The sequence below is a fragment of the Cyanistes caeruleus genome, chromosome 24 (genome assembly GCF_971803275.1).
Source record: "Cyanistes caeruleus chromosome 24, bCyaCae1.hap1.1, whole genome shotgun sequence".
Taxonomy (NCBI): domain Eukaryota; kingdom Metazoa; phylum Chordata; class Aves; order Passeriformes; family Paridae; genus Cyanistes; species Cyanistes caeruleus.
Window position 1 is genome coordinate 4,871,488 of NC_141724.1, and position 26,942 is coordinate 4,898,429.

The 26,942-nt window shown below is 61.8% G+C and overlaps 4 protein-coding genes and 1 long non-coding RNA gene across 13 annotated transcripts; 1 reads left to right on the forward strand and 4 right to left on the reverse strand.

Moving 5' to 3' along the window:
* Positions 1 to 260: 260 nt before the first annotated feature.
* On the reverse strand, positions 261 to 3,580 carry LOC111944430 (glutathione S-transferase Mu 1-like). The gene is made up of 8 exons (XM_086862283.1): positions 3,494 to 3,580; positions 2,532 to 2,607; positions 2,376 to 2,440; positions 2,214 to 2,295; positions 975 to 1,075; positions 758 to 853; positions 569 to 679; positions 261 to 486 (listed from the first exon to the last, which is right to left on the reverse strand). Exons 1-8 carry the CDS (start codon positions 3,524 to 3,526, stop codon positions 391 to 393), a joined length of 660 nt encoding a protein of 219 aa, XP_086718409.1. The 5' UTR covers positions 3,527 to 3,580; the 3' UTR covers positions 261 to 390.
* A 994-nt stretch (positions 3,581 to 4,574) lies between these two features.
* On the reverse strand, positions 4,575 to 7,414 carry LOC111939714 (glutathione S-transferase 2). Its single transcript, XM_086861977.1, has 8 exons — positions 7,271 to 7,414; positions 7,063 to 7,138; positions 6,654 to 6,718; positions 6,499 to 6,580; positions 6,320 to 6,420; positions 5,926 to 6,021; positions 5,747 to 5,857; positions 4,575 to 4,733 (listed from the first exon to the last, which is right to left on the reverse strand). Exons 1-8 carry the CDS (start codon positions 7,304 to 7,306, stop codon positions 4,638 to 4,640), a joined length of 663 nt encoding a protein of 220 aa, XP_086718103.1. The 5' UTR covers positions 7,307 to 7,414; the 3' UTR covers positions 4,575 to 4,637.
* Positions 7,415 to 7,899: 485 nt separating this feature from the next.
* Positions 7,900 to 17,811, reverse strand: AMPD2 (adenosine monophosphate deaminase 2). Of its 6 annotated transcripts, none has more exons than XM_086862274.1 (18): positions 17,659 to 17,811; positions 17,164 to 17,262; positions 14,513 to 14,643; positions 13,588 to 13,718; positions 12,548 to 12,659; positions 12,263 to 12,449; positions 12,035 to 12,176; positions 11,857 to 11,946; positions 11,475 to 11,604; positions 11,178 to 11,372; positions 10,870 to 11,001; positions 10,612 to 10,775; positions 10,364 to 10,490; positions 10,108 to 10,271; positions 9,904 to 10,024; positions 9,657 to 9,830; positions 9,294 to 9,404; positions 7,900 to 8,990 (listed from the first exon to the last, which is right to left on the reverse strand). In XM_086862274.1, exons 3-18 carry the CDS (start codon positions 14,540 to 14,542, stop codon positions 8,778 to 8,780), a joined length of 2,223 nt encoding a protein of 740 aa, XP_086718400.1. In that variant the 5' UTR covers positions 14,543 to 14,643; positions 17,164 to 17,262; positions 17,659 to 17,811; the 3' UTR covers positions 7,900 to 8,777. The 6 variants fall into 6 exon arrangements, with proteins under 6 accessions (XP_086718400.1, XP_086718397.1, XP_086718399.1 ...); XM_086862271.1 differs by lacking the exons at positions 17,164 to 17,262; positions 17,659 to 17,811 and adding exons at positions 13,231 to 13,299; positions 16,110 to 16,422; XM_086862273.1 differs by lacking the exons at positions 17,164 to 17,262; positions 17,659 to 17,811 and adding exons at positions 13,231 to 13,299; positions 16,317 to 16,401.
* Positions 16,378 to 26,242, forward strand: GNAT2 (G protein subunit alpha transducin 2). 4 transcript variants are annotated; one of them, XM_086862282.1, is made up of 10 exons: positions 16,378 to 16,480; positions 19,055 to 19,282; positions 20,121 to 20,163; positions 20,349 to 20,490; positions 20,655 to 20,812; positions 21,335 to 21,463; positions 21,682 to 21,811; positions 23,215 to 23,368; positions 23,757 to 23,957; positions 25,513 to 26,239. In XM_086862282.1, the coding sequence occupies exons 1-9, from the start codon at positions 16,378 to 16,380 to the stop codon at positions 23,945 to 23,947; spliced, it is 1,278 nt and encodes a 425-aa protein (XP_086718408.1). In that variant the 3' UTR covers positions 23,948 to 23,957; positions 25,513 to 26,239. The 4 variants fall into 4 exon arrangements, with proteins under 4 accessions (XP_086718408.1, XP_086718405.1, XP_086718406.1 ...); XM_086862279.1 differs by lacking the exon at positions 16,378 to 16,480 and adding an exon at positions 18,010 to 18,123 and having other exon boundaries at positions 25,513 to 26,242; XM_086862280.1 differs by lacking the exons at positions 16,378 to 16,480; positions 25,513 to 26,239 and adding exons at positions 18,010 to 18,123; positions 24,469 to 25,109.
* Positions 25,502 to 26,854, reverse strand: LOC147649429 (uncharacterized). Its single transcript, XR_015279099.1, has 2 exons — positions 26,358 to 26,854; positions 25,502 to 26,209 (listed from the first exon to the last, which is right to left on the reverse strand). It is a non-coding gene; the product is annotated as an uncharacterized LOC147649429 (long non-coding RNA).
* Positions 26,855 to 26,942: the final 88 nt, after the last annotated feature.

Sequence of the window (26,942 nt, forward strand, 5' to 3'; positions counted from 1 at the left end):
CCTCCCCCAGCCTTTGTCAGGGCTGCCTCATTAGAGCTCATTAGGAATGTGCTAATGAGGAGTGGGGGCGGGAAGGAGGGAGGTGCAGGGCTCCTTTCCTAGAGAGAGGGCCCTGGGCTGAGCCCCAAACCAAACCAGCCATGCAGGGATTGGGCCCCCTGGGGCAGGGACCCCCCTCACCCCACACCCACCAACCCCCAGCCACGGCTGGGGTCACCTCAGTGCCCCCCAACATCACAAGGCTCGTCAGGGGCTCTGGGTGCCACATCTAAAAAAGCACTTTATTGTCTTGGGGGGGTTCATGCCAGCAGTGCTGTCCCCCCCGAGGATGGAGGATGCTGGGGGGGTGGGTTAGGACTCCCCCCACCCTCCGAGCCCCGTGCTGAGCTCCTACAGCTTTTTGTTACCCCACTTGGCCATCTTGTTGTTGATGGGCATCTTCTGGAAGCGGCTGGACTTCATGTAGGCAGCCACCTTCTCCAGAGCCTGGGGACACAGCTGGAGCGTCAGGGACGCCCCCAGCACCACAGCCCCCACCCAGGGGTGACCTCAGGGTGCCCCTGCTCACCCCAAAGCGCTCCACAAAGTCCTTGAGGTTCTTGAAGGGCTCCAGGCACTTGGGCTCAAAGATGCGGTTCTGGTCCAGCACGTCGAACATGAGGAAGTCTACGAAGGTCAACTGGGGACATCGGGGGGACACAGTGAGGACAAACCCCCTCTCCAGCCCCCTCAGCCCCCCTGGCAGTCCTGGCAGTACCTTCTCCCCCACAAACCACTTTCTGTCCCCCAGGAAGTTGGAGAAGAGCTTCAGCTTCCCCGGGAGCTGCTCCAGGTAGCCCGGCTTGAGCTTCTCCTGAGGGAGGGAGGAAGGGGTGAGGAAGGGCAGCCCCAGCCTGTCCTGTCACCCTGGGGAGCACCCTGCCAGCGTGGGGTCCCCAGGGCTGGACAGCTCCCCCGGCCTGCAGGACACTCACAAAGTCAGGGTTGTAGCAGACCATGACGAGGCTCATGCGGAAATCCATGATCTGGTTCTCCAGCATGTCCACACGCAGGATCTCCTCCTCTGTCTCACCACCTGCACGGGCTGATGTCAGTGCTGGGGGCACAACCCCCCCCTGAGCCCAGCCCTGCTCCCCCAAACCCCCTGAGCCCAGCCCTGCTCCTCTAAAACCCCCTGAGCCCAGCTCTGCTCCCCCAAACCCCCCTGAGCCCAGCTCTGCTCCCCCAAACCCCCCTGAGCCCAGCTCTGCTCCTCTAAAACCCCCTGAGCCCAGCTCTGCTCCCCCAAACCCCTCTGAGCCCAGCCCTAACCCTAACCCTGCTCCCCCAAACCCCCTGAGCCCAGCTCTGCTCCCCCAAACCCCTCTGAGCCCAGCCCTAACCCTAACCCTGCTCCCCCAAACCCCCCTGAGCCCAGCTCTGCTCCCCCAAACCCCCCTGAGCCCAGCCCTGCTGCTGGCTGTGGGTCCATTTAACTTCAGCTCCAACCCCATGTTCACCCCAACTCCAACCTGTACCCCAACTGCAACCCCAAAGCAAACCCAACTGAACCTCAATTCACCCCCAACCCCGCTCCAATCCCAACCCCAACCCTGCTCCAACCCCAACCCCAACCCTGCTCCAACCCCAACCCTGCTCCAATCCCAGCCCCGCTCCAATCCCAACCCCAACCCTGCTCCAACCCCAACCCCAACCCTGCTCCAATCCCAGCCCCGCTCCAATCCCAACCCCAACCCTGCTCCAACCCCAACCCAACCCCAACCCTGCTCCAACCCCAACCCTGCTCCAACCCCAACCCTGCTCCAACCCCAACCCTGCTCCAATCCCAACGTTGCTCCAATCCCAGCCCCGCTCCAACCCTGCTCCAACCCCAACCCCAACCCAACCCTGCTCCAACCCCAACCCAACCAAATCCCAATCTAATTCCAATCCTACTCCAACCCCAGCCCCCCCAATCCAACCCCAGCCCCTCCAATCCAACCCCAGCCCCCCTCAATCCAATCCCAGTGCCCCCCAGTCCAGCCCCAGCCCCCCCAATCCAATCCCAGCCCCCCTCAATCCAATCCCAGTGCCCCCCAGTCCAACCCCAGCCCCCCCAATCCAATCCCAGCCCCCCTCAATCCAATCCCAGTGCCCCCCAGTCCAGCCCCAGCCCCCCCAGTCCAGCCCCAGCCCCCCCAGTCCAGCCCCAGCCCCCCGAGCCCCCCACTCACACATGTTGTGCTTGCGGGCGATGTAGCGCAGGATGGCGTTGCTCTGGGTCAGTTTGGTGGGGCCATCGATGAAGTACGGGAGCTGGGGGGGACATGGGGACACTGGGACATGGGGACACCCCCAGCCCCCAGCCACAGCCCCCCCAGCTCCCGAGCACCTACGTTGGGGAAGTCGAGCCCCAGCTTCTCCTTCTCGTTGATCCACTGGCTCTTATCGTAGTCGGGAGCTGGAAGGGAAGGGGGGGCTGGGTGGTGTCGTGTCCTCCCCAAAAGCCAGAGAGGTTGGGGGTGGTGTGGGGACCCCCTGACCCCCCTCACCTTCCCCACAGCTGTAGAGTTTGTCCTCGTAGGGTGTCTCCGTGTACTCCAGGAGCAGGCGGATGGCGTGGGCGAGCTGGGGAGAGGGATCGGTGAGACGCCCCAAAAACATCCCCCACACACGGCCCAGAACTGCCTCACACGTGGGGAAACTGAGGCACGGGGGAGGGCAAACTGCATTCCCTTCCCAGGACCCCCAGTCAGCACCCCCTGCACAGCGGGACCCCCCCAAAAGCAGCACCCTCCCACCCCCAAGTGCAGCAGGACCCCCACAAGACATCCCAGACCATCCCCAAAAGATCAGGGACACCTCCCACAGCTTCCCCTGAGGGTCCCCACAGCCCCCCCAGGACACCAGAGGGGCTCCCGCAGCTCCCCCCAGCATTAGGGAGCCCAAGACCTCCCAAAACCCAGCGGGACCCCCACGGACTCACCGCAGCCCCCCAAGGGCGACCCCCTGCCCCAAGACTGATGGTCCCCCACAGCCGCCTCCCCCCAAAAACCAGAGGGACCCTCACAACATGCCCAAAAGACACAGGAGACCCCCGAAGGCGCCCCACAAGCTCAAAGGGACCTCCCGCAGCCCTCCACAGGACCAACGGGACCCCCGACGACCCCTCCCTGCCCCCCAAAAGTCCAGAGGGATCCCCACAGCCCCCCCAAGACAAAAGAGAAACCCACAGACCCCTGCACCCCCACCCAAGTGCAGCCCCCACCCCCAAAACCAGAAGGGACCCCACAAACCCCCCGAACATCCCCCGAAAGACCGAAGGGACCCCCGGAGACCCCCCAAAAAGCGCAGGGGGAACCCCGAAGAGCCCCTGGGGAGCCCTCGGGTCCCCCCCAGACCCCCCGGGGAGCCCCCCCGGGTCCCCCCCATATCCCCCGGGGAGTCCCCGGGTACCCCCCAGACCCCCCGGGTACCCCCCAGACCCCCGTGTCCCCCCCGGTCCCCCGCTCACCCCGCGGATGTCCCAGTACCCCAACACCGCCATGGCGCGCGCTCCCGGCCCCGCCCCCCGCGTGACACGGCCACGCCCCCCGGGGGGAGGGGCAGGGGGAGGCCGTGGGGGCGGGGCTTAAAGAGTCTGGGAACCCCCCCCAGCTCCGCGGGGACCCCCCTGAACCGAGGGTTCTGGGACCCCCCCAGTCCGCATGGAGCCCCCTTATCCCGGGGGCTCCGCGACCCCCCCAAACTCCCTGGGGTTCCCCCCATCCCCACCGAACCCCCTTGTCTTGAGGGCTCTGTGACCCCCCCAAACTCCCTGGGGCTCCCCCCATCCCTACGGGACCCCCTTGTCTTGAGGGCTCTGTGACCACCCCAAACTCCCTGGGGTTCCCCCCATCCCCACGGGACCCCCTTGTCTTGAGGGCTCTGTGACCACCCCAAAGTCCGCGGGGTCCCCCCTACCCCGGAGTGTCTGAGACCCCCCCGAATCCTATGGGGACCCCTTAACAGGGGACTGTGACCTTCCCCATCCCCGCGGCTTTGCGGCCCCCCAAATTCCATGGGGTCCCCCTTATCCCAGGGGTTCTGTGACACCCCATCCACCCCTGGCACCGCTTTATTCTGGGGGCACTGCAACCCCACAAATTCCATGGGGTCCCTTATTCTGGGGGCACTGCAACCCCACAAATTCCATGGGGTCCTTTATTCTGGGGGCTCTGCAACCCCATAAATTCCATGGGTTCCCCCCTTTCCTGGGAGCCCTGTGACCCCCCCCAAGCTCCACGGGGACCCCCTTATCCTGAGAGCCGTGTGTCCCTCTGTGACACCCCCTCAAGCTTCACCGGGGTCCCCCTTTCAATCCCCTAAGCTGCAGGGGGGGTCTCACCATCCCGGGGGGAACAGGGACCCCACCTTGGTCCCCACAGTCTCCGCGGGGGTCCCCCTTTCCCTGGGGGTGCAGGGGGCAGTGGCTTCCCCCATCCTGGGATCCAGGAGGCTCCAGCACCCCGACCCCAGGGGTTACCCCACAAATGAGGGGTTCCCGCAGCTCCCACCGCAGCCCCTCGGCAGCTCAGTGCACCCCACACAGCGGCTGGACAACGGGGGAGCCCCCCACGCTTTATTGGGGAGTTCTGGGGGGCACGGGGGGCAGCCCCTCACTCCTTGCTGTTGCACCACTTGGCCGTGCGCCAGAAAATCGGGGTTTTCATGAAGCGCCCCGAGCGCATGTAGGCAGAGACCTTGTCCAGGGCCTGGGGGAACAGGGACACGTGGGGACATGGATGGGGACACCCCGGGGTCAGGGATGGGAACACTGGGGTGCCTGGGATGGGCACAGGGACACCAGGGTGTTGGGACAGGGTCATTGGGGTGTTTGGGACAGGGACACCAGGGTGTTTGGGACAGGGTCATTGGGGTGTTTGGGACAGGGACACCAGGGTGTTGGGACAGGGTCATTGGGGTGTTTGGGACAGGGACACCAGGGTGTTTGGGACAGGGACATTGGGGTGTTTGGGACAGGGACACCAGGGTGTTGGGACAGGGACATTGGGGTGTTTGGGACAGGGACACCGGGGTTTTTGGGACAGGGACATTGGGGTGTTTGGGACAGGGACATTGGGGTGTTGGGACAGGGACATTGGGGTGTTTGGGACAGGGATGGCAACAGCAGGGGCTCAGGGATGGGGACAGAGATGGACCCTGGGGTGTCAGGAATTGGGACGGGGACATTGGAGAGTCAGGAATGGGATGGGGACATTGGGATGTCAGTGATGGGGACACCAGGGTGTTAGGGACAGGGACTGGGACACCGGGGGGTCAGGGATGGGGTCATAGGGGTGACAGGAATGGGGACGGAGACAGAAGCACTGGATGAAGGATGAGGTTTGGGATGGGACAGGGACACAGCCACTGGGGTGTCAGGGACGGTGATGGACACGGCGGGGGACACTGGGGTGTCAGGGATGGAGATGGTGCTGGGGACACTGGGGTGTCAGGGATGGAGATGGTGCTGGGGACACCGGGGTGTCAGGGATGGAGATGGGATGGAGATGGTGCTGGGGACACTGGGGTGTCAGGGATGGAGATGGTGCTGGGGACACTGGGGTGTCAGGGATGGAGATGGGATGGAGATGGTGCTGGGGACACTGGGGTGTCAGGGATGGAGATGGGATGGAGATGGTGCTGGGGACACTGGGGTGTCAGGGATGGAGATGGGATGGAGATGGTGCTGGGGACACCGGGGCTGCCCCGTGCCCCTGCTCACCTCGAAGCGCTGCAGGAACTGGGCCAGGTTTCCCTTCAGCTCGGGACACTCGGGCACGAACATGCGCTGCTGGTCCAGCACGTCGTACGCCAGGAAGTCCACGTAGGTGATCTGGGGGAGGGGCAGGGGGGTCAGCCCCCACAGGGACTCCCCAAACCCCCCCAGCATCCCCCACCTACCTTCTGCCCCGCAAACCAGGGCCGGGAGCCCAGGAACCGAGACAGCTCCTGCAGCTTCTTGGGCAGCTGCTCCAGGTAGGCCGGCTTCAGCTTCTCCTGCACGGCGGGAGGGGCACAGGGGCTCAGGGGGGCTGCTCCCCCCGGCCACCCCAGAACCCCGGGGCATCACCCCCCGACTGCAGCCAGCCAAGGGATGTGCCCCAGCACACACCCCCGGGCTGCTGGTGGCCCGACCCCCTTGTCCCATGTTGGGGGACAACCCCGGGGGCTGGGGGGGATCTGTCCCTCCCAGGGGGATAACCCCAGGGTCTGGGGGGGATCTGTCCCTCCCAGGGGGATAACCCCAGGGTCTGGGGGGGATCTGTCCCCCCATAACCCCCACGGGGCTCCTCACAAAGTCAGGGCTGTAGCAGATCCGGGCAAAGTTCATCCTCAAATCCATGAGCTGGTTTTCCAGCAGGTCTATGCGCTGCTTCTCCTCCTCCGTCTCGCCACCTGCGGGGTGGGGAGGTGTCAACCCACGCCCCACAAAACCGCGGGGACCCCCCCCGTGCGCTGGGACCCCCCACTCACACATGTTGTGCTTGCGGGCGATGTAGCGCAGGATGGCGTTGCTCTGGGTCAGCTTGGTGGAGCCGTCGATGAGGTACGGGAGCTGGGGGGTGCCGGGGGTCCGAGTCACCCCGGTGACCCCCACACCCCCTTCCCACCCCCTCCCCATCACCTACGTTGGGAAAGTCGAGCCCCAGCTTCTCCTTCTCCTTGGTCCAGTCGCTCGGGTCATAGTCAGGGGCTGGGGGGGGCAGAGAGATTTTGGGGGGGTTCCCCAGCCCCTCTGCCCCACTCGTGGTACCCACAGCAATGGGGGGATGCGGACACTGGGGGGGGTCCCCCCTCTGTCCCGGGACACCCTCTGACCCGGGACACCGTGGAGAGATCCGAGAGAACGTTGCCCATGGAAAGGGTCAAGGTCCTTTTATTGGGGGGGTCGGGGCAGGACAAAGGTGACCCCCCCGAGCAGGCAGGAGGGGGTCAGGCTGCCAAGTGGGGGCGTTCCCCCCCCCGCTGCTGTCTGGCACAGCAGCAGGGGCAGGGGGCGGAGGGATTTGGGGGTCGCTCCCCCTTGGCCCCGCTCACCTGGGCCAGGCCGGTACTGGCGCTCCTGGTAGGGGGTCTCCGTGTACTCCAGCAGCAGGCGGATGGCGTGGGCCAGCTGCGGGGCACAACACCCGCTTTTGGCACCCCAAAACCCCCCCGGACTGTCCCCCCCACCCTGGGACCTCCAGCGCCCCCCCAGCCCTGCGCACCCCCCAGCGCGCCGCTGTCACCCCTCGATGCCGCTCACCCCGCGGATGTCCCAGTACCCCAGGGTGACCACCATGGTGACACCGGCTGCGGCTCTGCGAGAACACGGACCGGGACGGACCGGGACGGACCGGGACGGACTGGGACGGACCGGGACAGGACCCGCCCCCGTCCCCTCCCACGGGCGTCAGCGGGAACGGGCAGGGAATGGGCAGGGAATGGGCTGGGAACAAACAGGGAATGAGCATGGAACAGACAGGGAATGGGCAGGGAATGGGCAGGGAGCAGGGAGGGAATGAGCAGGGAACAGACAGGGAATGGTCAGGGAACGAGCAGGGAATGGGCAGGGAACAAACAGGGAATGAGCAGGGAAGGAGCAGGGAACAGACAGGGAACAAACAGGGAATGAGCAGGGAACAGACAGGGAATGGGCAGGGAATGAGCAGAGAACTGGCAGGGTGCAGACAGAGCAAACAGGGTGCGGGCAGGGTGCCAGGTTGGGCGCTGGCGCTGCCACCACCGCTCAGGATCCGTCCCCTGCCCCTCCCACATCACCTTGGGGACCCCCAAACCCAGGCCATGAGTGGACACACAACCCTGTGCCTCAGTTTCCCTCTGGGGCTGCGCTCCCTCCCTCCCTCCCCCCCCCCCCCCATTTCAATTTCAGTGTTTTACTTAAATACTTTTATTTTTCATGCTTGGTTAGGGTTTGTTTTTTCCAAAACTCTTTTGTTTGTTGTTTTTACAATCGCCATTGGGTTTTCCCGGGAATGCTGGCTCCAGATGCAGATGAGCAGGACTGGGATGGGGGACTGCAGGGATAGAGGGGGTGATCCCCACCGGGATGGGAGAAGCCTGCTCCAGCCCGATCTGGGCCACAAACAAACATCTCCTGGGAGTGCTGGGGACAGCGACACATGTCACCTGGTCCCCTTTCCCTTCATCCCTGAGGTGGTGAGGATGAACCAGTCCCCATCCTGCCCCCTGCCTTCCTCCCTGTGGTGATGAGGATGGAGTATCCCCCACCAGGCACCATCCCCCTGTGCTCTGGGCCACTGTGTCCCCACCGACACCAGAGACCTCAGGTCTGGGTTCCTTTGGTTGTCCCCACGGGGTGGAAGAGCGGGCTGAGAGGGTGCTGGGCTTACAGAGTGTCAGGACCCAGGTGGGGCTGGGCTGGGACTCCCACACTGTCACCACACCAGCACCCAGGACCCCCAACTTGTCACTGCATCCTCAACTCGGGAGGTAAATCCAGGACCCCCTGGCGGTGCCCTCCCCCATTGTCACCTCCTTGTGTCATCAAGCCCAGCAGGGCCCAAGCCAGCAAGGAGACTCCAGTTAAAAACAACAGAAAAAGACCAAAAAAACACCCATAAAATGACCTAAACAAGATGGAACGGAGCAGACTCAACAAACTCCATCGTCCCCTGCGGTGGCACCGGTGGCACCAGCACAGCAGCAGGAGCGGCCCCTTCCCAGGGCAGGAGGTAGCGGGTGGGGGGACGGCAGCAGAGCCCCGGAGGGCTCAGGGGGGATCTGGGTGGTCAGTGGGTGCCGAGGGAGATGGTGAGAACATTCTCCTCCTCCTGGATGGGCTCCAGCTCGGCGCTCTGCACCGCCTGCGTGATGAGAGTCAGCTCCTGGCACAGCGTCTCGAAGCGATAGCTCACACGGATGTCGGGGACGTTGGTCCGGCGGATGTCGTTCCCCTCCGGACCCTCCTTCAGGTAGTTGGGACCCAGCCAGTAGCTCTTCACCTGTGGGAGAGGGTCCTGAGTGCTACCAGTGCCCATGGAGGGAGAATGGGGAACGGGGAATGAGGGAACTGGGAACGGGCAACTGGGCGTGAATGGGGATTGGGAATGGGGGAATTTGGGATGGGAGCGGGCAAATGTGGGCATTGGGGATGGGAATGGGGGAATGGAGGTGCATGGGAATTGGGAAGAGGGTTGGGCAAATGGGAGAATTGGGGGAATTTGGAATAGGAATGGGGAAATGGAGGCAAATGAGAATTAGGAATAGGCAAACTGCAGAATTGGGAATGAGGGAATGGGCCTCACCTTGTGGGAGAAGCCGCTCATCAGGACGCTGTTCCGGGCCAGCTCACACATGTCGCAGGAGCTGAGCTTCCACACCTGGGTGGCGATGCTGTATTCCTCCATCAGCGGCTCCTGGGGACAGCCACCCCTCAGCTCCCGCCACAGACACCCCTCAGGCAGGACAGGGGTCCCCACCTGCTCCCAGCCCCTCCACACCATCAGCACCCCCCAGAGCCCATCGGTGCTGCCGGTGATCCCACTTCACCACCTGCCACACTGCACCAGCAACCCCACCCCACTACCGACCTCATCCCATCACCCAGCCCGTGCCCACCCCACAGCTGCTCCTGGAGACTCACTGGCTGGTGCCCCCCAAGCGCTCACCTTGGTGAAGTGGAACTGGAGGGGATCATCGGTGGAGAGGGAGACCATGAGCCCCCGCGAGAGGTACTCGGGCAGGGGGTTGCGGTGGTAGCTCAGGAAGAGGCTGTTGTTGCTCAGCGGGGACATGGCAATGCCAATCTGTGCCAGGTAGTAGAGGTACTGCAGCACAGGGGCCTGTGGGGCACAGCAGGGTAAGGGGGGGTCCCACCACACCCCCAGCCCCTCCAGGGACCCCCTCCTCGCTCACCTTGCGCAGCAACAACCCGTGGGAGATGTTCTCTGAGACCATGAACCCTGACACGAGGTGGTGGATGGGACCGGCCTCCCCACAGTGTGGACGCAGGACAAAGGTGTGGAAGCCCCTCTTCCTGCAATGGGTGTTTGACTGTCACCATCACCCTCTGATCTCCCCAGAACCTCCTGAGGGGCGCAGGTTCCGGGCTGTCCTTACCGCCGGAGGTGGTTGAGCACCGTCATGTTGGCATACATGTAGTACAGGTAGTAGGAGTAGGGTGGGTTGTCCTCCTCCACCCAGTTGCCCGGCAAAGGGCTATCCAGGTTGAAGATGTGATGCTCTGGTTTGGATTCATCATCCACGCTGTCGAAGCCATCCACCTGCAGGAGAGACAGCCCCAGGCTGGGATGTGACCCCTCGCTCTGGCGGGGTTTGGGTGGGGGTGTCCCCAGGAGCAGGGTGCAGCACTCACATGCTCCAGGAAGAGGTGCAGCTCTGGGTGCTGGGCAGGGTGGATCGTGGCCTCGTAGAGCGGCAGGAAGATATTCTCCAGCATCTCCTGGAAGTTGGCCAGCTGCTTCTTCGTCCGGTAGATGTCACTGCAGGGAATGGGCCCCGCTCAGAGCCGGCTTTCCCCGCTCCCCACCCCACCCCAGCTGGCAGTGGGGTGGCCTGGGTCTCCCCAACCCAACGGAGGGTTCCTGTACCCCCTTTACTCACAAGAGCCGGGGCACCTGCACGAGCCAGCGGACGTTGTTGGAGTGGACGCGGTGGCTGACGGCCCAGCGGGCCAGCTTGTCCCACTCATCCCGGGAGCGGCCGTAGATCGAGAGACGCAGCTCCGCGTTCTGGTACTTGCTCTCCTCCAGGTCTGCCATCACCTCCTGATGGGAAGGGACAAGTGACAACTGTCACTGCTTGGCCACCAGGAAGGGGACATGGGTTGCAGTGCCACCACGAGGAGGGGAGGTGGCCCACCTTGATAATGTGGGCGAAGTATTTCCCCGAGACGCGGTTGTCTGTCTTGATGAAGATCTCCCGCAGGATGGACTCCCCGATGGGGTTGTACTTGGCGTTGAACTTGTCGAAGCGGTGGAAGGTGTTGCGGTCCTGAACGTGGGACAGGTGTGACCTGAGACTCCTCATCACCCACCCCACCCCCACCCCACCCACAGCCCCCAGCAACCCCCCACGCCCCAGAAAAACCCCCTGGAGCAGATCCCACACCCCAGCCAAGGACGGGCTGGGGGCTCTGCTCATCCCCAGGGTTCGGGAGGCTCCCATACCGCATGGACATCCAGCGTGTCCACGCTCAGGTCGTAGGCCGTGAGGTTCATCGTCTCAAACACCTCCTTGAGCGTCTGCTCCTTCCCCTTCTCCACGTGGACAATTTCATCCAGGTGCTTCTTCATTGCCCGCTTGATGAAGCGCAAGAGATGCTTCTGGTTCATGCAGGACGAGGCATGGATGTGGGTGTCCACCTGCACCAGTGAGGTGATGATGAGCCCTGAGACCCTCCAAGAGCTCCCCAGTCAAGCCAGGAACCCCCCAAGACCCGGGACTAGCTCAGGATCCGCAGGTACCTTGCGGATATTGTAGAAGTCGCGGTGGGGCACCTTCTTCTGGGCTGCCAACTCCTTCATCTCGTTCAGCAGCACGTGCATCTGGAACTTGTTGCTCAGGTACTGCAGCCGGCGGTAGCAGAAGGATTTGCTGACCAAAACAGGGAAGAGGGGCTCAGTTTGGGGGTGAGGAAGCAGAACATCCAGCCCCAAAAGGCTGGTGCCCCCACAGATATGGGAATGCGGACTCTTGGACACAGGTGAGGGTGGGCGTGGGAGCTGCACCAGCACCGTGTGCCAGAGTCACTGCCATGTCCTTGGGGCTGTCCCCGGGGTTCTGTCACACCCTCATCAAGGGATCCCCCCCAGGGTAAGACCCCCCCCATGGGACCCTTCCCCTTACATGGGGCCATTGATGATCAAAGCCATGAGGAAATTCATGTCGGCGATGAACTCCTGCAGGTCGGGGTATGGCAGGTCCAGCTCCGTGCTCCTGGGGGTGGACACATGTGGAGGTCACACAGCCCCACCAAAAAACTCACCACCCCAATGAGTAGGACCCTCCCCCTCACAAAACTCACTTGTCAGTGATGTCCTGCTTGGTGTAGACATGCACAACACCATCCACCATCTTCAGCCCGAAGCCCAGGTCTGCCGGCATGTTCCGGGGGTCCCACGTCTCATAGGGGTGCTGCTCGGCAAACGGGGGGTGCACGGGGGCATCTGCAGCCAGGAGACACACAACATCACCCCAAAAGCTCCTCCAGCATCCCAGCCTAGCACCGAGACCCCTCCCACACCGTGCTCACCGGCAGCTACGGGGGTCTCGGGCACCTCCTCGTAGCCGCGGGTCTCCAGGGGCTTCTCGGAGAGCTCCTGCAGGTAGCGGGCCGTGGTCTTGCAGAAGCTCTGCAGCGACAGCCCCATGTACTTCTCCCGCACAAACAGCGCCTTCACCACGCTCTTGGCCGCATCCAGCAGGTCGGTGAAGGGCACCTGGAGAGGGGACACCAAAGGAAAAACCACCCCCCAAGCTGGGGTTGGCAGCCTGGGGACCTTTGCCTGGGTTCCAGGGGGGTCAGGGGGAGGCTCACCCCACATTTCTCCTCCCCAGAGATGGTCACCCGCTGGAATTCTCGCTCCAGCAGTGCCTCCCGCTCCTTGGGGACGTGGTCCACCAGGCTGTCATTCTGCTCCTTGAAGAGCCTGTGGGGACAGACGTGGCCAGTGGGACAATGACAGATCTGCCCCGTTCCCATGTACCCAACAGCAGCATGAGCCCCACCCCAGGGACTGTGTCCAGCCCTGGGGTGGCAGGATGGTGATGTTGTCTCCGGGGACGCCACCATGAGGTTGTGGCAGCTGTGCCACCCGTGTCCTCTTTGGTGATGGCATTGTCCCCCTTCCCAAAAGACATCCCCCAGCCCTGATGAGCACAATGAAAAGTGAGGGGGAGGAGAGGGGCACAAAGAACAAAAAAAAACTCACGACAGAGACAACTCCCAAGCAGAGACAGGAGGGAGGGGGACACACAGCGTCAGACCCCCCATCCAGGGGAAGACAGGGCCAGGACAGGGGTCCTGTGCCAGCAGCAGAGCTGGGACCCCCAGCTCACCCCAACCCCCCTCCCCAGGCGCGTTGACTCCTTCAGTGTCAGCGAGAGTGGCTGGGAGGGACCTCTTGGCTCCATGCTTGGGTGTGCTGGGTCAGAGCGGGGCCAGGTGGGTCCCCGATCCCCCCCGTGGCCCCGGCCGGTGACACCGAGCCGGACACTCACTGTAAGTCCGCAGCACTGTCAATTTTCAGGAAGTCCTGTTTGGCTCTGAGCAAAATGTCGGGCTCAAGTCTGGGGACAAGGAGGCGGCGGTGGAGGGGGGGGACAGCCGGGGGGACGAGGGGGAGAGAAATGGGGGGGCCGGGGAGAGAAAACACCCCGTTAATGCCGAAACAACAGAAACCAGACAGAAACCAGCCAAAAACTCACTGCAAAGGGGACACCAAGTGCGACACCCACGGGAGAGGGGACACAGAGCTGGCACAGAGACAGCCTCTTGGGGCAGGGAAGTGGCCTGGCCCCATGCAGGGTTCCCTTCCAGCGACTTGGGGGGATACAGGGGAACCCCCCGAGGCTTACTTGACGTCCTGGCTGATCTGGCGCTCCAGGCGCTGGCGCCGCTCCTCCAGCTGCTCGATGGGGCTCTCCTCGGGGAATTCATACGGAGCCGTCCGCATCTCGTTCTCAGCCAGTGAGCGACAAAACAGCTCCTGCCCAGAGCAGCCCTGCCATGAGCTGGGCACAGCCTCAGCCCTGCCATGAGCTGTGCCCAGAGCAGCCCTGCCATGAGCTGGGCACAGCCTCAGCCCTGCCATGAGCTGGGCACAGCCTCAGCCCTGCCATGAGCTGTGCCCAGAGCAGCCCTGCCATGAGCTGGGCACAGCCTCAGCCCTGCCATGAGCTGTGCCCAGAGCAGCCCTGCCATGAGCTGGGCACAGCCTCAGCCCTGCCATGAGCTGTGCCCAGAGCAGCCCTGCCATGAGCTGGGTGCAGCCTCAGCTGGGCACAGCCTCAGCCCTGCCATGAGCTGGGTGCAGCCTCAGCCCTGCCATGAGCTGGGCACAGCCTCAGCCCTGCCATGAGCTGTGCCCAGAGCAGCCCTGCCATGAGCTGGGTGCAGCCTCAGCCCTGCCATGAGCTGGGTGCAGCCTCAGCCCTGCCATGAGCTGGGTGCAGCCTCAGCTGGGCACAGCCTCAGCTCTGCCATGAGCTGGGCACAGCCTCAGCCCTGCCATGAGCTGGGTGCAGCCTCAGCCCTGCCATGAGCTGGGTGCAGCCTCAGCTGGGCACAGCCTCAGCCCTGCCATGAGCTGTGCCTGGCCTCAACCCCCTGGGTTGGGAGAGAAAAGCTCACAGGGATTCCCAAACTCAGAGCTGAAAAAGTGGGAGGGGAGGAGGGTTTGGGGAGGATGAGAGTGGGAAGGATGGAGGGAAGACCCCCCCCCACACTCCCCCAACATACACTCACCCCCCAGACCTGGCAAACTTGGTGCCCCAGACCCACCTCAGCGATCTCCTTGTATTTGCCATCCATGGAAGTGCGCAGATCCACTGGGAAATGCTTCAGGCAATGGGGGGTCCCGGGCAGGGACCAGGCTGACTGCAGGGGTCGGGCCCCTGGCCCCCCCCGCAGCTCTGCAGGGAGTGGGACAACATCAGCTGGGGGGGTCTGGACCCCCACCCAGGCAGGAAGGGGTTAATCAGCCACTCCACAGCTCCCCCTCCCCACCATGGAGCTGGGATGCTCTTCCCAATGGGGGTGATGGAGAAACTGAGGAAGCTCAAGGGCAAGAGGGAACCCCCCTGTCTTTTCCCCTGGGGCACTGGGAGGGCTGCTGGCTCCATTGGGGGGCTGTAAGAAGCCAACAGTGAATGAGGGGCTCAGAGCTGGGCTGCAGGACCCCCATGGCACGGGAGGCACAACATCGGGCTCCTCTCCCCCTAGCAGCCCCCCATCCCATCCCCTCCATCACAGGGGGAACATCCCCACACCGGGAGGGACGGAAGGCAGCATCGTCCCCTCTCCAAACACACCCCATTGCCCCAGAGCACCCCCTGCTCCCGTCAGCACCGGGGCCACCGGGCTGGGGGATGCCCAGTGCCACCCCCCAGTGCCAACACCCTCCTCTGCAACCCCCAAACCCACCACGGACCTGGCTGGGGGGGCACTGGGAATCAGGTCCTACTGGTTAAACTGGGGCCACCAGTAAGAGCCCCTCCACGCAGCACAGCCCGGGGGGAAGATCCAGGTCTCCTGAACCCCGAACACGAGCCTCCACCCCATTCTCTCCCTGCATCACCCCAACGGGAATGGGGCTGGGCTGCTGTCACCCCGGACAAGGATGGCACTGGTGTCATCGGGATGTGCTGGTGGCGCCTCACCCACAGTGCCCTGTGTCCCCAGGACACAGCCTGTGCCACCCACGTGTGACAGGTGGCAGTCCTGGGGGCACTGCAAGACCCGCCCCCCAACACGGGTGCCAGAGAAATGACAACCCCAAGGTGCCACCTCAGCCACCCAGGACACATGTGAGAGTCAGGAGCAGCCCCGGTGACGCCCCTAGACCCCCCCAGAAGTACCAGGCAGGTGACAACGCCGAAGTGCCGCCACCACCATTTGCCATCCACCCGGAACACACGTGTGCCACCCACGTGTGGGAACAGCCCCGGTGACACCCCGAGACCCTCTGCCAACGGTGCCAGCCAGGTGCCAACCACAAAGTGCCACCTTGTCCCCCCTGTGCCACCACCGCCCCACGTGGCAGCCGAGCTCGGCCCCGCGGAGCCCCCCCCGCCCCGGCCCCGCATCCCCCAGCGCTCCCCCCCCTCCTCCTCCTCTTCCTCCGCTCTCACTGCGCCACCGAGGCGCTGCTGGGAGGGGACACACAGGACCCCCCACCGCCGCTGCCACCCCTCCCGGTACCGGGACACGGCCGTGGGCTCCCCCCCCCAAAAAACCCCCTCTCAGCAGCAACGCGGCATTTCCCAAGGCCAGCCTGATCCCCCCCTCCTCGCAGCATCGCGTCCCCCCCGCGCTGGGCGTGACCTGGCTGTCCCCGTGGGCTGGCGGGGGGGGGATTTTGGGTGGGGGGGGGTCTCACCTGCGGGGCTGGGGGTCTGCAGGCTACCCCGCTTCTTGAAGGGACACTTGGCCGGGGGGGCAGAGGACATGGCGGCTCCAGGGGGGCCGGGGAGGGGCGGAGGGGCTGGAGCTGATGGTGCCGATGGTGATGATGGTGATGATGGTGATGATGGTGATGATGGTGATGGGGGCGGGGGGTGGCGGGGGGCGCCCGGGGGACTCTTACGGCGGCGGGGCCGCAGCGGCCGCTCCCTCCCCTGGTTGATGATTGATGCAGGAACCCGGGAATGGACCAAAGTCCCCGGCGGGGCCCGGCCGGAAACCGGGACGAGGAAGAGGATGGGGCGGGCGGAGGATGTGGCGAGGAGGAGGAGGAGGAGGAGGAAGGAGGTGGCTGCGGCGCTGGCGGGTGGAGGGGCCAAGACCCGCGATGGGGCTGTGAGCTCCGGGAATGCGGGGCTGAGACACCCCCGGGACAGCCGTGACCCCCTCTCAGGGACAGCCCTGTACCCCCCCGACAAACGTGACACCCCCCGAGAAGCGCCCTGTAGCCGTGTGGGGGTCGGCCGCGGTCCCCAGCCAGCCGTGACACCCCCGGGATAGAGGTGTAACCCCCCCCCCGGACAGCCCTGTGTGACAGCCACCCCCAGGCAGCTCCGTAGCTCGGTGGGAACACCCGTGACACCCCAGAGCCAGTCGGGAACCCCCCGCTCAGCCCTGAGCCCCTCCTCGGGGACAGTCGTCACCCCCCGGGCTCAGCCCTAACCCCCCCCAGGCAGGCATCGTGCCCCCGCGAGAAATGGGATCGGACCCCCCCAAAGTGACAGCGACGCTTCCAAAATAGGGTCAATCCCCCCCCCCGAGTCCCCCCAGTATGGACACTGCCACCCCCGAACAGGCACTGCTCCCCAAAAACACAGGGTGTCGTTCCTCCCCCCCCCAGACTGGCCCCATCCCGTGGGAATCCGTGTGCCCCCCACGGGCATCCCATCCCCCCGTCCGGGGCTGGCGCTGCACCCCAAAACCGTCACCCCCCCCCCGTTAAACACTGTACCCCCAAAGGCTCCGAGTACCTCCGAAACCAGCGAGTACCCCCCAAAATGGGGCATCACCTCCTCCGCGATGATGATGATCCCCCCCAGGTGCGGTACAGCACCCCAAAAGAAGAGCTCCTGTCACACCCCAAAAGAAGAGCTCCTGTCACACCCCAAAAGAAGAGCTCCTGTCACACCCCAAAAGAAGAGCCCCTGTCACACCCCAAAAGAAGAGCTCCTGTCACACCCCAAAAGAAGAGCCCCTGTCACACCCCAAAAGAAGAGCTCCTGTCACACCCCAAAAGCAGAGCTCCTGTCACACCCCAAAAGAAGAGCTCCTGTCACACCTCCTGCCACCAGCGGAGCCCCTGCTGGGGACGGGGTGAGCCCTCCTGGGAATGTCCCCATGGAGCCCCTGTCCCCCCGAGCCCCCCAGCTCACCCCCCAGCCTAACCGGGGGCCACCCCAGAAGCGGAGCTCGGCTGCGGGGGTCCCGGGGGTGTCACCCTTGCCTCGGTGTCCGCGTGTCCCTACCTGGGCCGGGGTGGCTCTGGGTGGCTGTCGGGCTGTGTCCCCTCCGAGCGCCCCGAGTGTCCCCTAAGCTGCCACCGGCGCGGGGGGGTATTTTCAGCCGCTGTTAGAGCGGAGGGAATGTCACCCACCCCCTCTCTGTGCCCCCCACCCCTCGTCGAGGGGGTGACGGGACAGGGAGGTGACACCACCCACCAGGGCCACCGCTGTGGCAGGCTGGGAGGGCGCAAGAGCCACGGGGGACACTGAGGACCCCCAGCCTGAGTCATGTCCCCTCCCCAGCACTGTCCGGACGCCGCGGGGAGGGGGGGTGGCGGTGTCTGGTATTTTAATTGAACCCCCCTCATTAGCGCCGAGTTCATTAGAGGCTCCGAAAGGGCTTTGTGTCCGCGGGGACAGCGGGAACAGAGTGTCCCCAAGCAACGGCGCTGGCAGGGAAAATGCGCCCGGTGGGACGCGGGGACACCGGTGCGGGGACATGGAGCCCGCAGTGGCGCTGGGAAGTGCAGGGATTTCGGGCACCTCAAACCCAAACACCGGGGAGCTGCAGGACTTTTGGGGGTCCCAAAGCCCGGCCCGGGGGGGGGGTTCCCCCTGTGGGGCCCACCTGAAAACAGGCTCGGAGGAGAAGGGGGGGCAGCCACCCGTCCCCCGGGGTTTGGGGAGGCCTGCTGGGCTGGGGGATGGGCTGGGAGGGGGGTGCTGAGCCCGGGAAGAGGAGGAGGAGGAGGAAGGCTGAGCCACGATCCCATTAAAGAGCTTAGGCAGCGGGAGGGCGGCACCCAGTGGGGCAGGATTAGGGGGCCTCGTTACCCACCCCCGGGGGTAATTAGCTCCCTTTTCCCTGCAGGAGGAATCCCCCAGTGCCACCGCCCCCCGCCACCACCCCCCTGTCCCCCTGTCACCACCCAGTCCCCTGCCATCACTCTGGAGCACCCAGGGGTGGGGGACACACACAAAACCAGGGCCTGATCCCATCCTCAGTTCCCCCCAAAAGTGGAGTCACAGCCCACAGACAGGAGGGAGCCCCAAGATGATCCCCACTTCCTCAATCACCTCAGGGGACCGGTCCCCATGGGCAGGGGGTGTCACACCGATGCCCCTCCTTATGTAAAGCCCCCTGCCCACCTCCCTGAGATGCTCCGTCTTTTTTTTTCTCCCTGAGCCCTAATCTTTGCCATCTTGGGCTAATTGGATTTCCTGGGTCACATGGCAAGATAAAAAGTCCCCAAATCCCACGGTCAAAAAAAATCAGGTTATCCATGGGGAATTAAGGGAGAGAGCGGGGGGCAGCCAGCAGCAAGGACCCACCAAAGCGTGCTGCCAGCTTGGGGCATCCCAGAGTCAGGGTGTGGGGTACCTGGCTCACGTCTTTTGGAATTTCTGGTTCACCCTCCAGTGCCCACCTCGTCCCCGAGGTGTGCGTGTTATCTCCTTGAAGAGCTGGAAAAGCCTGGGGACCTAGAGGAGCTTGTGGAGTTATTGGAGGAGGAGGAGGAGAACGAAGCCATGGGGAGCGGGGCCAGTGCTGAGGACAAGGAAATGGCCAAGAGGTCCAAGGAGCTGGAGAAGAAGCTCCAGGAGGATGCGGATAAGGAGGCCAAGACAGTCAAGTTGCTGCTGCTTGGTAAGGCTGAAGGGGATGTCCCCTGGAGATGTCCCGTGTTTCTACTCCGTTGAGCCTCAGGGGATGTGGGGATGGGGACAGGGAACTCATGACCCCCTGGGCTCCTCCTGCCCTGTCCCTGGTACCCCCTGGACAAGCTGCCATCAGCCTGGAGAGGTTGTCCTGCCACCAGGACATCCCCAGGTTATCCCTGGGAAGGGCTGGAGGTGGCATCGGCTCTTGGGGATGGCAGGCACAAAGGGGACAGTGGGGGGACAGGGGATGGGATGAAGACACAGGGTCCCACTGACGATGTTCCACATCTCAGGGGGCTCAGCAAGAGCCTGGGGAGCTCCTGCCACCAGCACCCCAAAAGCTGCTGGTGGGTGCCAGGCAGGAGGAGATGGTTCCTTGGGGGTCCCTCCGCACCCCACGGGGCAAGGGGGTGACCCTGTGGGGCAGGGGGGTGACTCCATGGGGCAGGGGCCAGCAGTGGTGCCTTATCCAGGTGGGGGGGCTGGGTTCAAGGCGATTAACACCCTAATTCTAAGCAGCTTCCTGTGCTGCCCTAAGCCGCTTACGGCCCCAAAGGCATCGCCGGGCTCTGCCCACAGTGGGCGGGAGGTGTGGGACCTGGGGGACCTGCACCCAGGGGGTTCCCACCACCCTGGGGGTCCCCGAGCTGTGGTCCCACACAGGGTGCAAAGGGTGACAGGAGTGTGGGGATGATGGCAGTGGTGGGAAGAGGCCAGGCTGGGTGTCCAGGGTGGGGGACAGTGGCTCTGGTCCCCATGGGGTGCCCATCGCTGTGGCATCAGGCCCTGATGGGCACTAAGGTGTCCCTCCCACCCTTTTCCAGGGGCTGGAGAGTCAGGGAAGAGCACCATCGTGAAGCAGATGAAGTGAGTATGGCCTCAGCCAGACTGGGGAGGGGGAGGCCACCAGGATGAGCCACCAGCTCTCGGACATGGGATGGCTGGACCCCCAGTCACCCCCCCATGTCACCTGGTGGTGCCCAGTGTGGGGTGGTGATTCCCACCCCAGAGGGGACGTCCTGGCTTGGGGCTGAAGTCACTGTGCCTGCCAGGATCATCCACCAGGACGGTTACACGGAGGAGGAGTGCATGGAGTTCAAGTCCATCATCTACGGGAACATCCTCCAGTCCATCCTGGCCATCATCCGCGCCATGTCCACACTGGGCATCGACTACGCCGAGTCCTCCTGCGCGGTCAGTCGGGGTGGTGTCCCCGTCCCCCCAAACCCCACGAGGTGGGGCCAGGGCAGCCCCTGGAACCAGGGTCCACGGAAGCCCCATGTTGTACCCCCAGTCCTGAGGGCACTTTGGGGGAACAGGGGCCGAGGGAAGGTTGGTGATGAAGGTCCCTCTCACAGGATGAAGGCCGGCTGCTCTTCAACCTGGCTGACTCCATCGAGGAGGGCACGATGCCCCCCGAGCTGGTCGCCTGCATCAAGAAGCTGTGGAAGGATGGGGGGGTTCAGGCGTGTTTTGACCGTGCTGCCGAGTATCAGCTCAACGACTCAGCCGCGTAGTGAGTGGGGACATGGCGGGCACAACGGGGACTGGCCTGGGGACCCCCTCACAGCCAGCTCCAACCCAGCCTGGCACAATCCATCTCCTCCCTGCTCCTGGGAATACCCTGAGCCTGCCATTCTCCATCCCACCAGTGTCATCCTCTATCCCACTGGTGCCATCACCCATCCCACCAGTACATTTCCGCAATCCCACCAGTGCTATCCAACCTCCCACTGCTGCTGTCCTCCATTCCATCAGTGCTGTCCTACATCCTCCATCCAGCTGCTGCCATTCTGCATACCAGAAGTGCCATCCTCCATCCCACTGCTGCCATCATCCATCCCACCAGTGCCATCCCCATCCCAGAAGTGTTGCTGACCCCACCCTTGATGTCCCTCAGCTTCCCCAGGGATGTCACTGCCCTGAAGTCTCAGTGTTTGGCAGAGCTCAGCCCCACAACCATCCCCAGAAATCCAGGGAAAGGGGGAGACATGGGCAGCCTCTCGGCAGCAGGTCACATCCCTTCCTGTCCCCCCAGTTACCTGAACCAGCTGGACAGGATCACAGCCCCCAACTACCTCCCCAACGAGCAGGATGTGTTGCGATCTCGAGTGAAGACCACAGGGATCATCGAGACCAAGTTCTCTGTCAAAGACCTGAATTTCAGGTACGTGGGAGCCTGCCCCACCTTCGTGACCACGCCTCCATGATTCCCCCCAGTTCTGATGGCGGGGAGGGATTTTGGGATGATCCTGACACTCAAGGGACCACCAGTGCTCTCCCATGGACAGTGATTCCTGTCCCCCGAGGATGTGGCACTGGAACCATCACATGGGGGGTGTCAGGACCAGATGTGTGTGTCCCTCATCCTTGTCCCCTCTCCAGGATGTTCGACGTGGGAGGGCAGCGCTCAGAGAGGAAGAAGTGGATCCACTGCTTTGAGGGGGTGACCTGCATCATCTTCTGCGGGGCCCTGAGCGCCTACGACATGGTGCTGGTGGAGGACGACGAAGTGGTGGGTTGGGGTCCTGGAGACACTGGGAGCCAAGGGGGAGAGGAACGGGGAGCTCCAAGGGGGCTCTGAAGAGGGAGGAACAACACTCTGCACTGTCAGATGCTCTGGGAGGTCCAGGAAAGGTGTGGGAGATGAGGGATGGAGCTGGTTCCCAGCAAGTTGCACCTGGTAAAGGTGTTTGCACTTCCTCTGGGTCATGAATCCATGGGTCTTGCCTATGAGGAAGCCCCCGAGTGCTCCTGTGCAGATCCTCAGAGCCACCAGAGAATGGCCACACAGCCAGACAACTGGAGCAAAGCCAAAGGGAAGGGCAGGAAGAGCCAGGAAACTGCTGGGATGAAGGAAAATCTGGTCCTGAGGCACCTCCTGCCTCACTGTGCCCTCTGAGGTGAGCAGAGGGGGTAAGGAGGGACAGCTCCCACCCTCCCAGTGTGGGGGCACAAGGACGTGATCCATTGTGCCCAGTGAGGGATGCACCAGCAGAGCCCTGGGAAAGCAGCTCGGAGGGCACAGATCCAGAGAGGAGGAACACGGAAGCTCCATAATGGGTTTTTCTTTAAAGAAATGAGATAATGGATGAAGACAAGAGCAGGAGCCGCTTCTTCCCTGGCATCTCCTCCAGGTTCCATGGCTGCTCCTTGGCATCCAGATACCTTCTGCTGAAGCTGGATCAGGATCTGCCATCCCTGGGCCCTGCCATGGCTGGGCAGGAGCTCACAGCCCTTTCTCAGCCACGTGCAGGAGAGCATCCTTCCCATGGGAGCCCTTAGGAGAGGCTGGAATGCTCACCCAGTGCAGGATAGGGCAGGATTGGGCAGAGCCAGTGCTCTGCATACAGAAAAGCTTCTGTGATAGGAAGCTGGATGAGGGAAAACCATCCTTGGAGAACCCACATGCTGCCCACAAAGATGGAGCATCACCCTTACATCAAGAAAACCCCCCCACTGGACTTGGCTCTGCCTAGATGGATCCTCATCCCCTCAGGATGACCCAGCAGCAAACTAAGAATTCAACATCTGCTCTAAATCTGGAGTTTTCCTTTTCCCAGCTCCTTCCTGAAGCTGTGGGTAACAGCCAGAAGCCACAATCCAACACAAGCATCCACCTGCTGACTGGAATGGTGCTCACTGAGGACCTTCCTCGCAGGCTGCGAGGTCTCCATGGGCAAATTTCCCAGTAAAATCACCGCAATCCATTTCTGGCAATCCCAGGAGGGACTGGAACCACTCCCAACCCGGAGCATCACCTGGATTTATCTGTGATTTCTGGGTGGGGAGGAGGGACTGGGCAGGCAGCAGGACCAGCTGCTGCTGTGGCAAACTGGGAAAAGTTAATTTCTCGGGAATGGGGGTTGAGGGTGGCCCAAAGGGGGTGTCAATCCCTGACAATCTGCTTCCCTGCAGAACCGGATGCACGAATCCCTGCACCTATTCAACAGTATATGCAACCACAAGTTCTTCGCCGCCACGTCCATCATCCTCTTCCTCAACAAGAAGGACCTTTTTGAGGAAAAGATTAAGAAAGTCCATCTCAGCATCTGCTTCCCAGAGTATGATGGTGAGTTTGGACCCTTCCTGGCCTTACCCCTCCTCCTCGAGACCCCCCCAAACCAGGGGCTGAGGAGCTGTGTGGTCCCAGCAAAAATGTGTCAACTTGGATTTGGGATATGTTGTCAGAGGGCTGGGGAAGGGGAGATGAGGATGAGAACTGGCTATATCCCAAAAAATGGCTGTGAAGGGGATGAGGATGAGCAGCTCCATTCTGCTCTGTGGGGTGGTAAGTCAAATCCTGGGAGGTTGGAGCGGAGGAGAGGACGGATGTGGCATTTGGAAGATCAGAAATGGGGTAAAAAGGAGTTTTGTGCTACACATGGTCAGCACTTCACCCTTTTCCTTGGCTGCTCACCCCCATGGGAGCAGCTTGGCATCGACCCCTCCCTCCACAGGTCCAAACACATTTGAGGATGCAGGGAATTACATCAAGACCCAATTCCTGGATCTCAACATGCGGAAGGACGTGAAGGAGATCTACAGCCACATGACCTGTGCCACAGACACGCAGAACGTCAAGTTCGTCTTCGACGCTGTCACAGACGTGATCATCAAAGAGAACCTCAAGGACTGCGGCCTCTTCTGAGCACCAGCAGGTATGGGAGAGAGGCTGGAGCCAGAAAACAGGGACAGGAGAGGGGAGGAGGGCGGTCAGAGCTGGCTCCATCCCAAAAAGGGCTGGGGAAGGGGATGAGGAAGAGCAGAGCTGACTCCATCCTAGAAAAAGGGCTGGAAAAGGGGAGGAGAATGAAGATGATCAGAGCTGGATCCCTCTGAAGAAAGAGTTGGGGAAGGGGACAGGGATGAAAATGATCAGAGTTGGCTCCATCCCAGAAAAGACTGGGGAAGGAGAGGGAGGTGAGGAAGAGCCAGTTCCATCCCAGAAAAAGGGGTGGGGAAGGGGTAAGGCTGATCAGAGTTGGCTCCATTCCAGAAAAAGCTCGAGAAGGGGAGAAAAAAGAGCAGAGTTGGCTCCATCCCCAAAAAAAGGCTGGGGAAGAAGGAAAAGGAGGGGCATGATCAGAACCAGCTCCATCCCCAAAAGAAAGGGCTGGGATGGGGGATAAGGACGACCAGAACCAGCTCAATCCCAAAAACAATCCTCAGGAAGGAAGAAGGGGATGAAGAAAAGCAGCTCCATCCCCCCCATCCCCCAAAAAAGGCTAAGGAAGGGGCTGGAGGTAAGGATGAGCAGAGTTGGTGCCATCCCAAAAAAACAGCTGGGGATGAAGATGATGAAGAGAGCTGGATCCATCCCCCAAAAAAGGACTGGGAGGGGAATAAGGATGATCAGAGCTGGCTCCATCCCATTTTCTGGGGTGGTGGGATGTAGGTTCCCCCTGGTTTTGGCATCAAGTCCTGGAAATCCTACGAGTAGGGGAGGGGAGGATGGACTGGGTACAGTGGGGAGGGGGAGTCTGGGGTCCCATCAGCCCAGGGACGTGGTCACATCCCTGTGCTGAACTCCCATGGGATGATGGATGGATTCAGTCCCATCCCACAGTGGGGTGGGCTCCGACAGACAATTCCCACCCTTGCACATGGAGTGATAAAAACAGATTCCCAAATCCTCCACCTGAGCTAAAGGAAGTAATTTTATTTCTCTCCTGTTGCAATTCTACCTGCCCAGCCTCAGCAGATGGGAATATCCCAATGCACGCTCTGCTGCTCCCAGCCATTCAGCTCATCCTAAAACTTTAATTAGGATTTATCACCCTAATTAGGGTTTGTCATGCTAATTCTTGCACTAATTCTGAGCAGCAGCAGGAATTCCATCCTCTTTCCCTCCTTTCCAAGCAGCTCCCAGCCACTAGCTCTGGCACTTTGTTTTTCAGGGACCCTCTGGTGTTTCCCTTATCGTTGAATATTAACAAAAAAGCAGGAAAAAGCTAAAAAAAGAAACAAAAACTACCAAAAAACCCTCAAGCAGGTTCCCTGCAGGCAGGAGGCACCTGAGGTGACACTTGGAAAAACAGGGGGTGGAGGTGGGGGGGGATGCTCCATTCTCATCACCACGGAGGAAGGCAAAGGGATGAGGTGACACATGCCCCTGAAATCCCACCTGAGTTTTTCCCTTCTTTCCATAAAATTGCTCCTCCAAGCCCTTCTCTGTGTGTGTTTAACTCCCTGTTTTTTCTCCCTCCCTCCCAGAAGAAGAAAACATTCCCGTCTCACCGTTCTGCTGAGCAGAGCCAAAGGAAGAACCAACCCCCACCACACGTCACTCGCTCCCACTTTTTCTATGACCTGCCCAAATCCGCCTCCTTCCAAACCCAAACTAGGAAGGGGCTGAAGCTCAACTTCCTGCTCCCTTTCATGGCCATTTCCTCTTTTTTCTCCAAGGAAGAGCCCCCGTTCTCAGCGTTTTACAGGAGGCTTGACAGCAGAGAGCATAGGCAGGCATAGGAATATTGAGGGAATTTGGGAGGTAGGATAGACATTGCCTGTCCCTCTGCAGCCCATTCCTGCCCTTGGATCAAAGCTGGATTAATCCAGGATGGAATTTCTGAGGAAGGTGGAGGCTGCGTCACCTCCGAGACGCTCCTGGGAACCAACCTCAGCCCTTCCTGGGAACCAACCTCAACCCTTGGGCAGGACAAATCAGGGGTCTGTGGGGTTGTTTTGGGCCCTAAAGGGAGGGAATTTCTCAGGCAGGAGGGGCTGGGGAAGGGAATCCCAACTCCAGCCCAGGAATGGGCTGGATAAAGAGGAAATGGTTACTTGAAAGATTTTCATTCTGCTACTTAGAGCTGCATTTGCTCTGTCTGTTTGTAAATAATCCATAGATGAGCCCTGTATCCATCCTCTCCCTGTTTCCTGCAGAGATCTCCTGTCCAGCTTCATTTAACTGTAGGAAAACACAATAAAGGAATACGCATGATGTGGATGTTCTTCCTTTCTCCCTCTTCCACTTTGCTCCGTTTCTGTGTCCCAGAGCTTGGATCAAGGGATATTTCAGCTGCTTTGCATCCATTCTGGGGGTATATGGATCTCACCTGGATCACCCCATGGCCACTGCTGGCCTCCTGGGGGGTGGGATGGGGGTCACCATCCCAAAAAAACTTCCTGGCCAGCACCCTTGGATGAGATGAAGCTCCTGGATGAGTTTGAAGGATGAGTTATCCCATGTAGGATGGCTGGAAGGGAATTGTCAAGCAGACACAGCTCCAGACAGCTTGGAAAAGATTCCAGAGCAGGGAATCTCCCTCAGGGCTCCCCCTGCCAGCAGGCACAAGCCTCCCTGAAGAATTTATCCTGGGTTTCCCAGCAAGTGTTCTCACCTCCATCCTGCAGAAGTGCCCAGAGCAGAATTCCCATGGGGGTCACAGCAGCCAGTGAGATTTGGGCTATAAATAAGCAGTAATTATCCATCTGCCAATATCCCCATGGGCAATGGGAGTCCTGGCATGTTCCAGTTGTGCCAGCACAACTCAAGTCTTTGGGGGCAGCACAACATCAACAGTGGTGGGTGATAAAGCACGAGGAACCCCCCTGTCCAGATAATTCCACCCATTTCCCATCAAATCTCTTCCTTTCCTTCTCCAGCAAAGCACAAAAGCTGGGAACACTCCTGGAAAAAG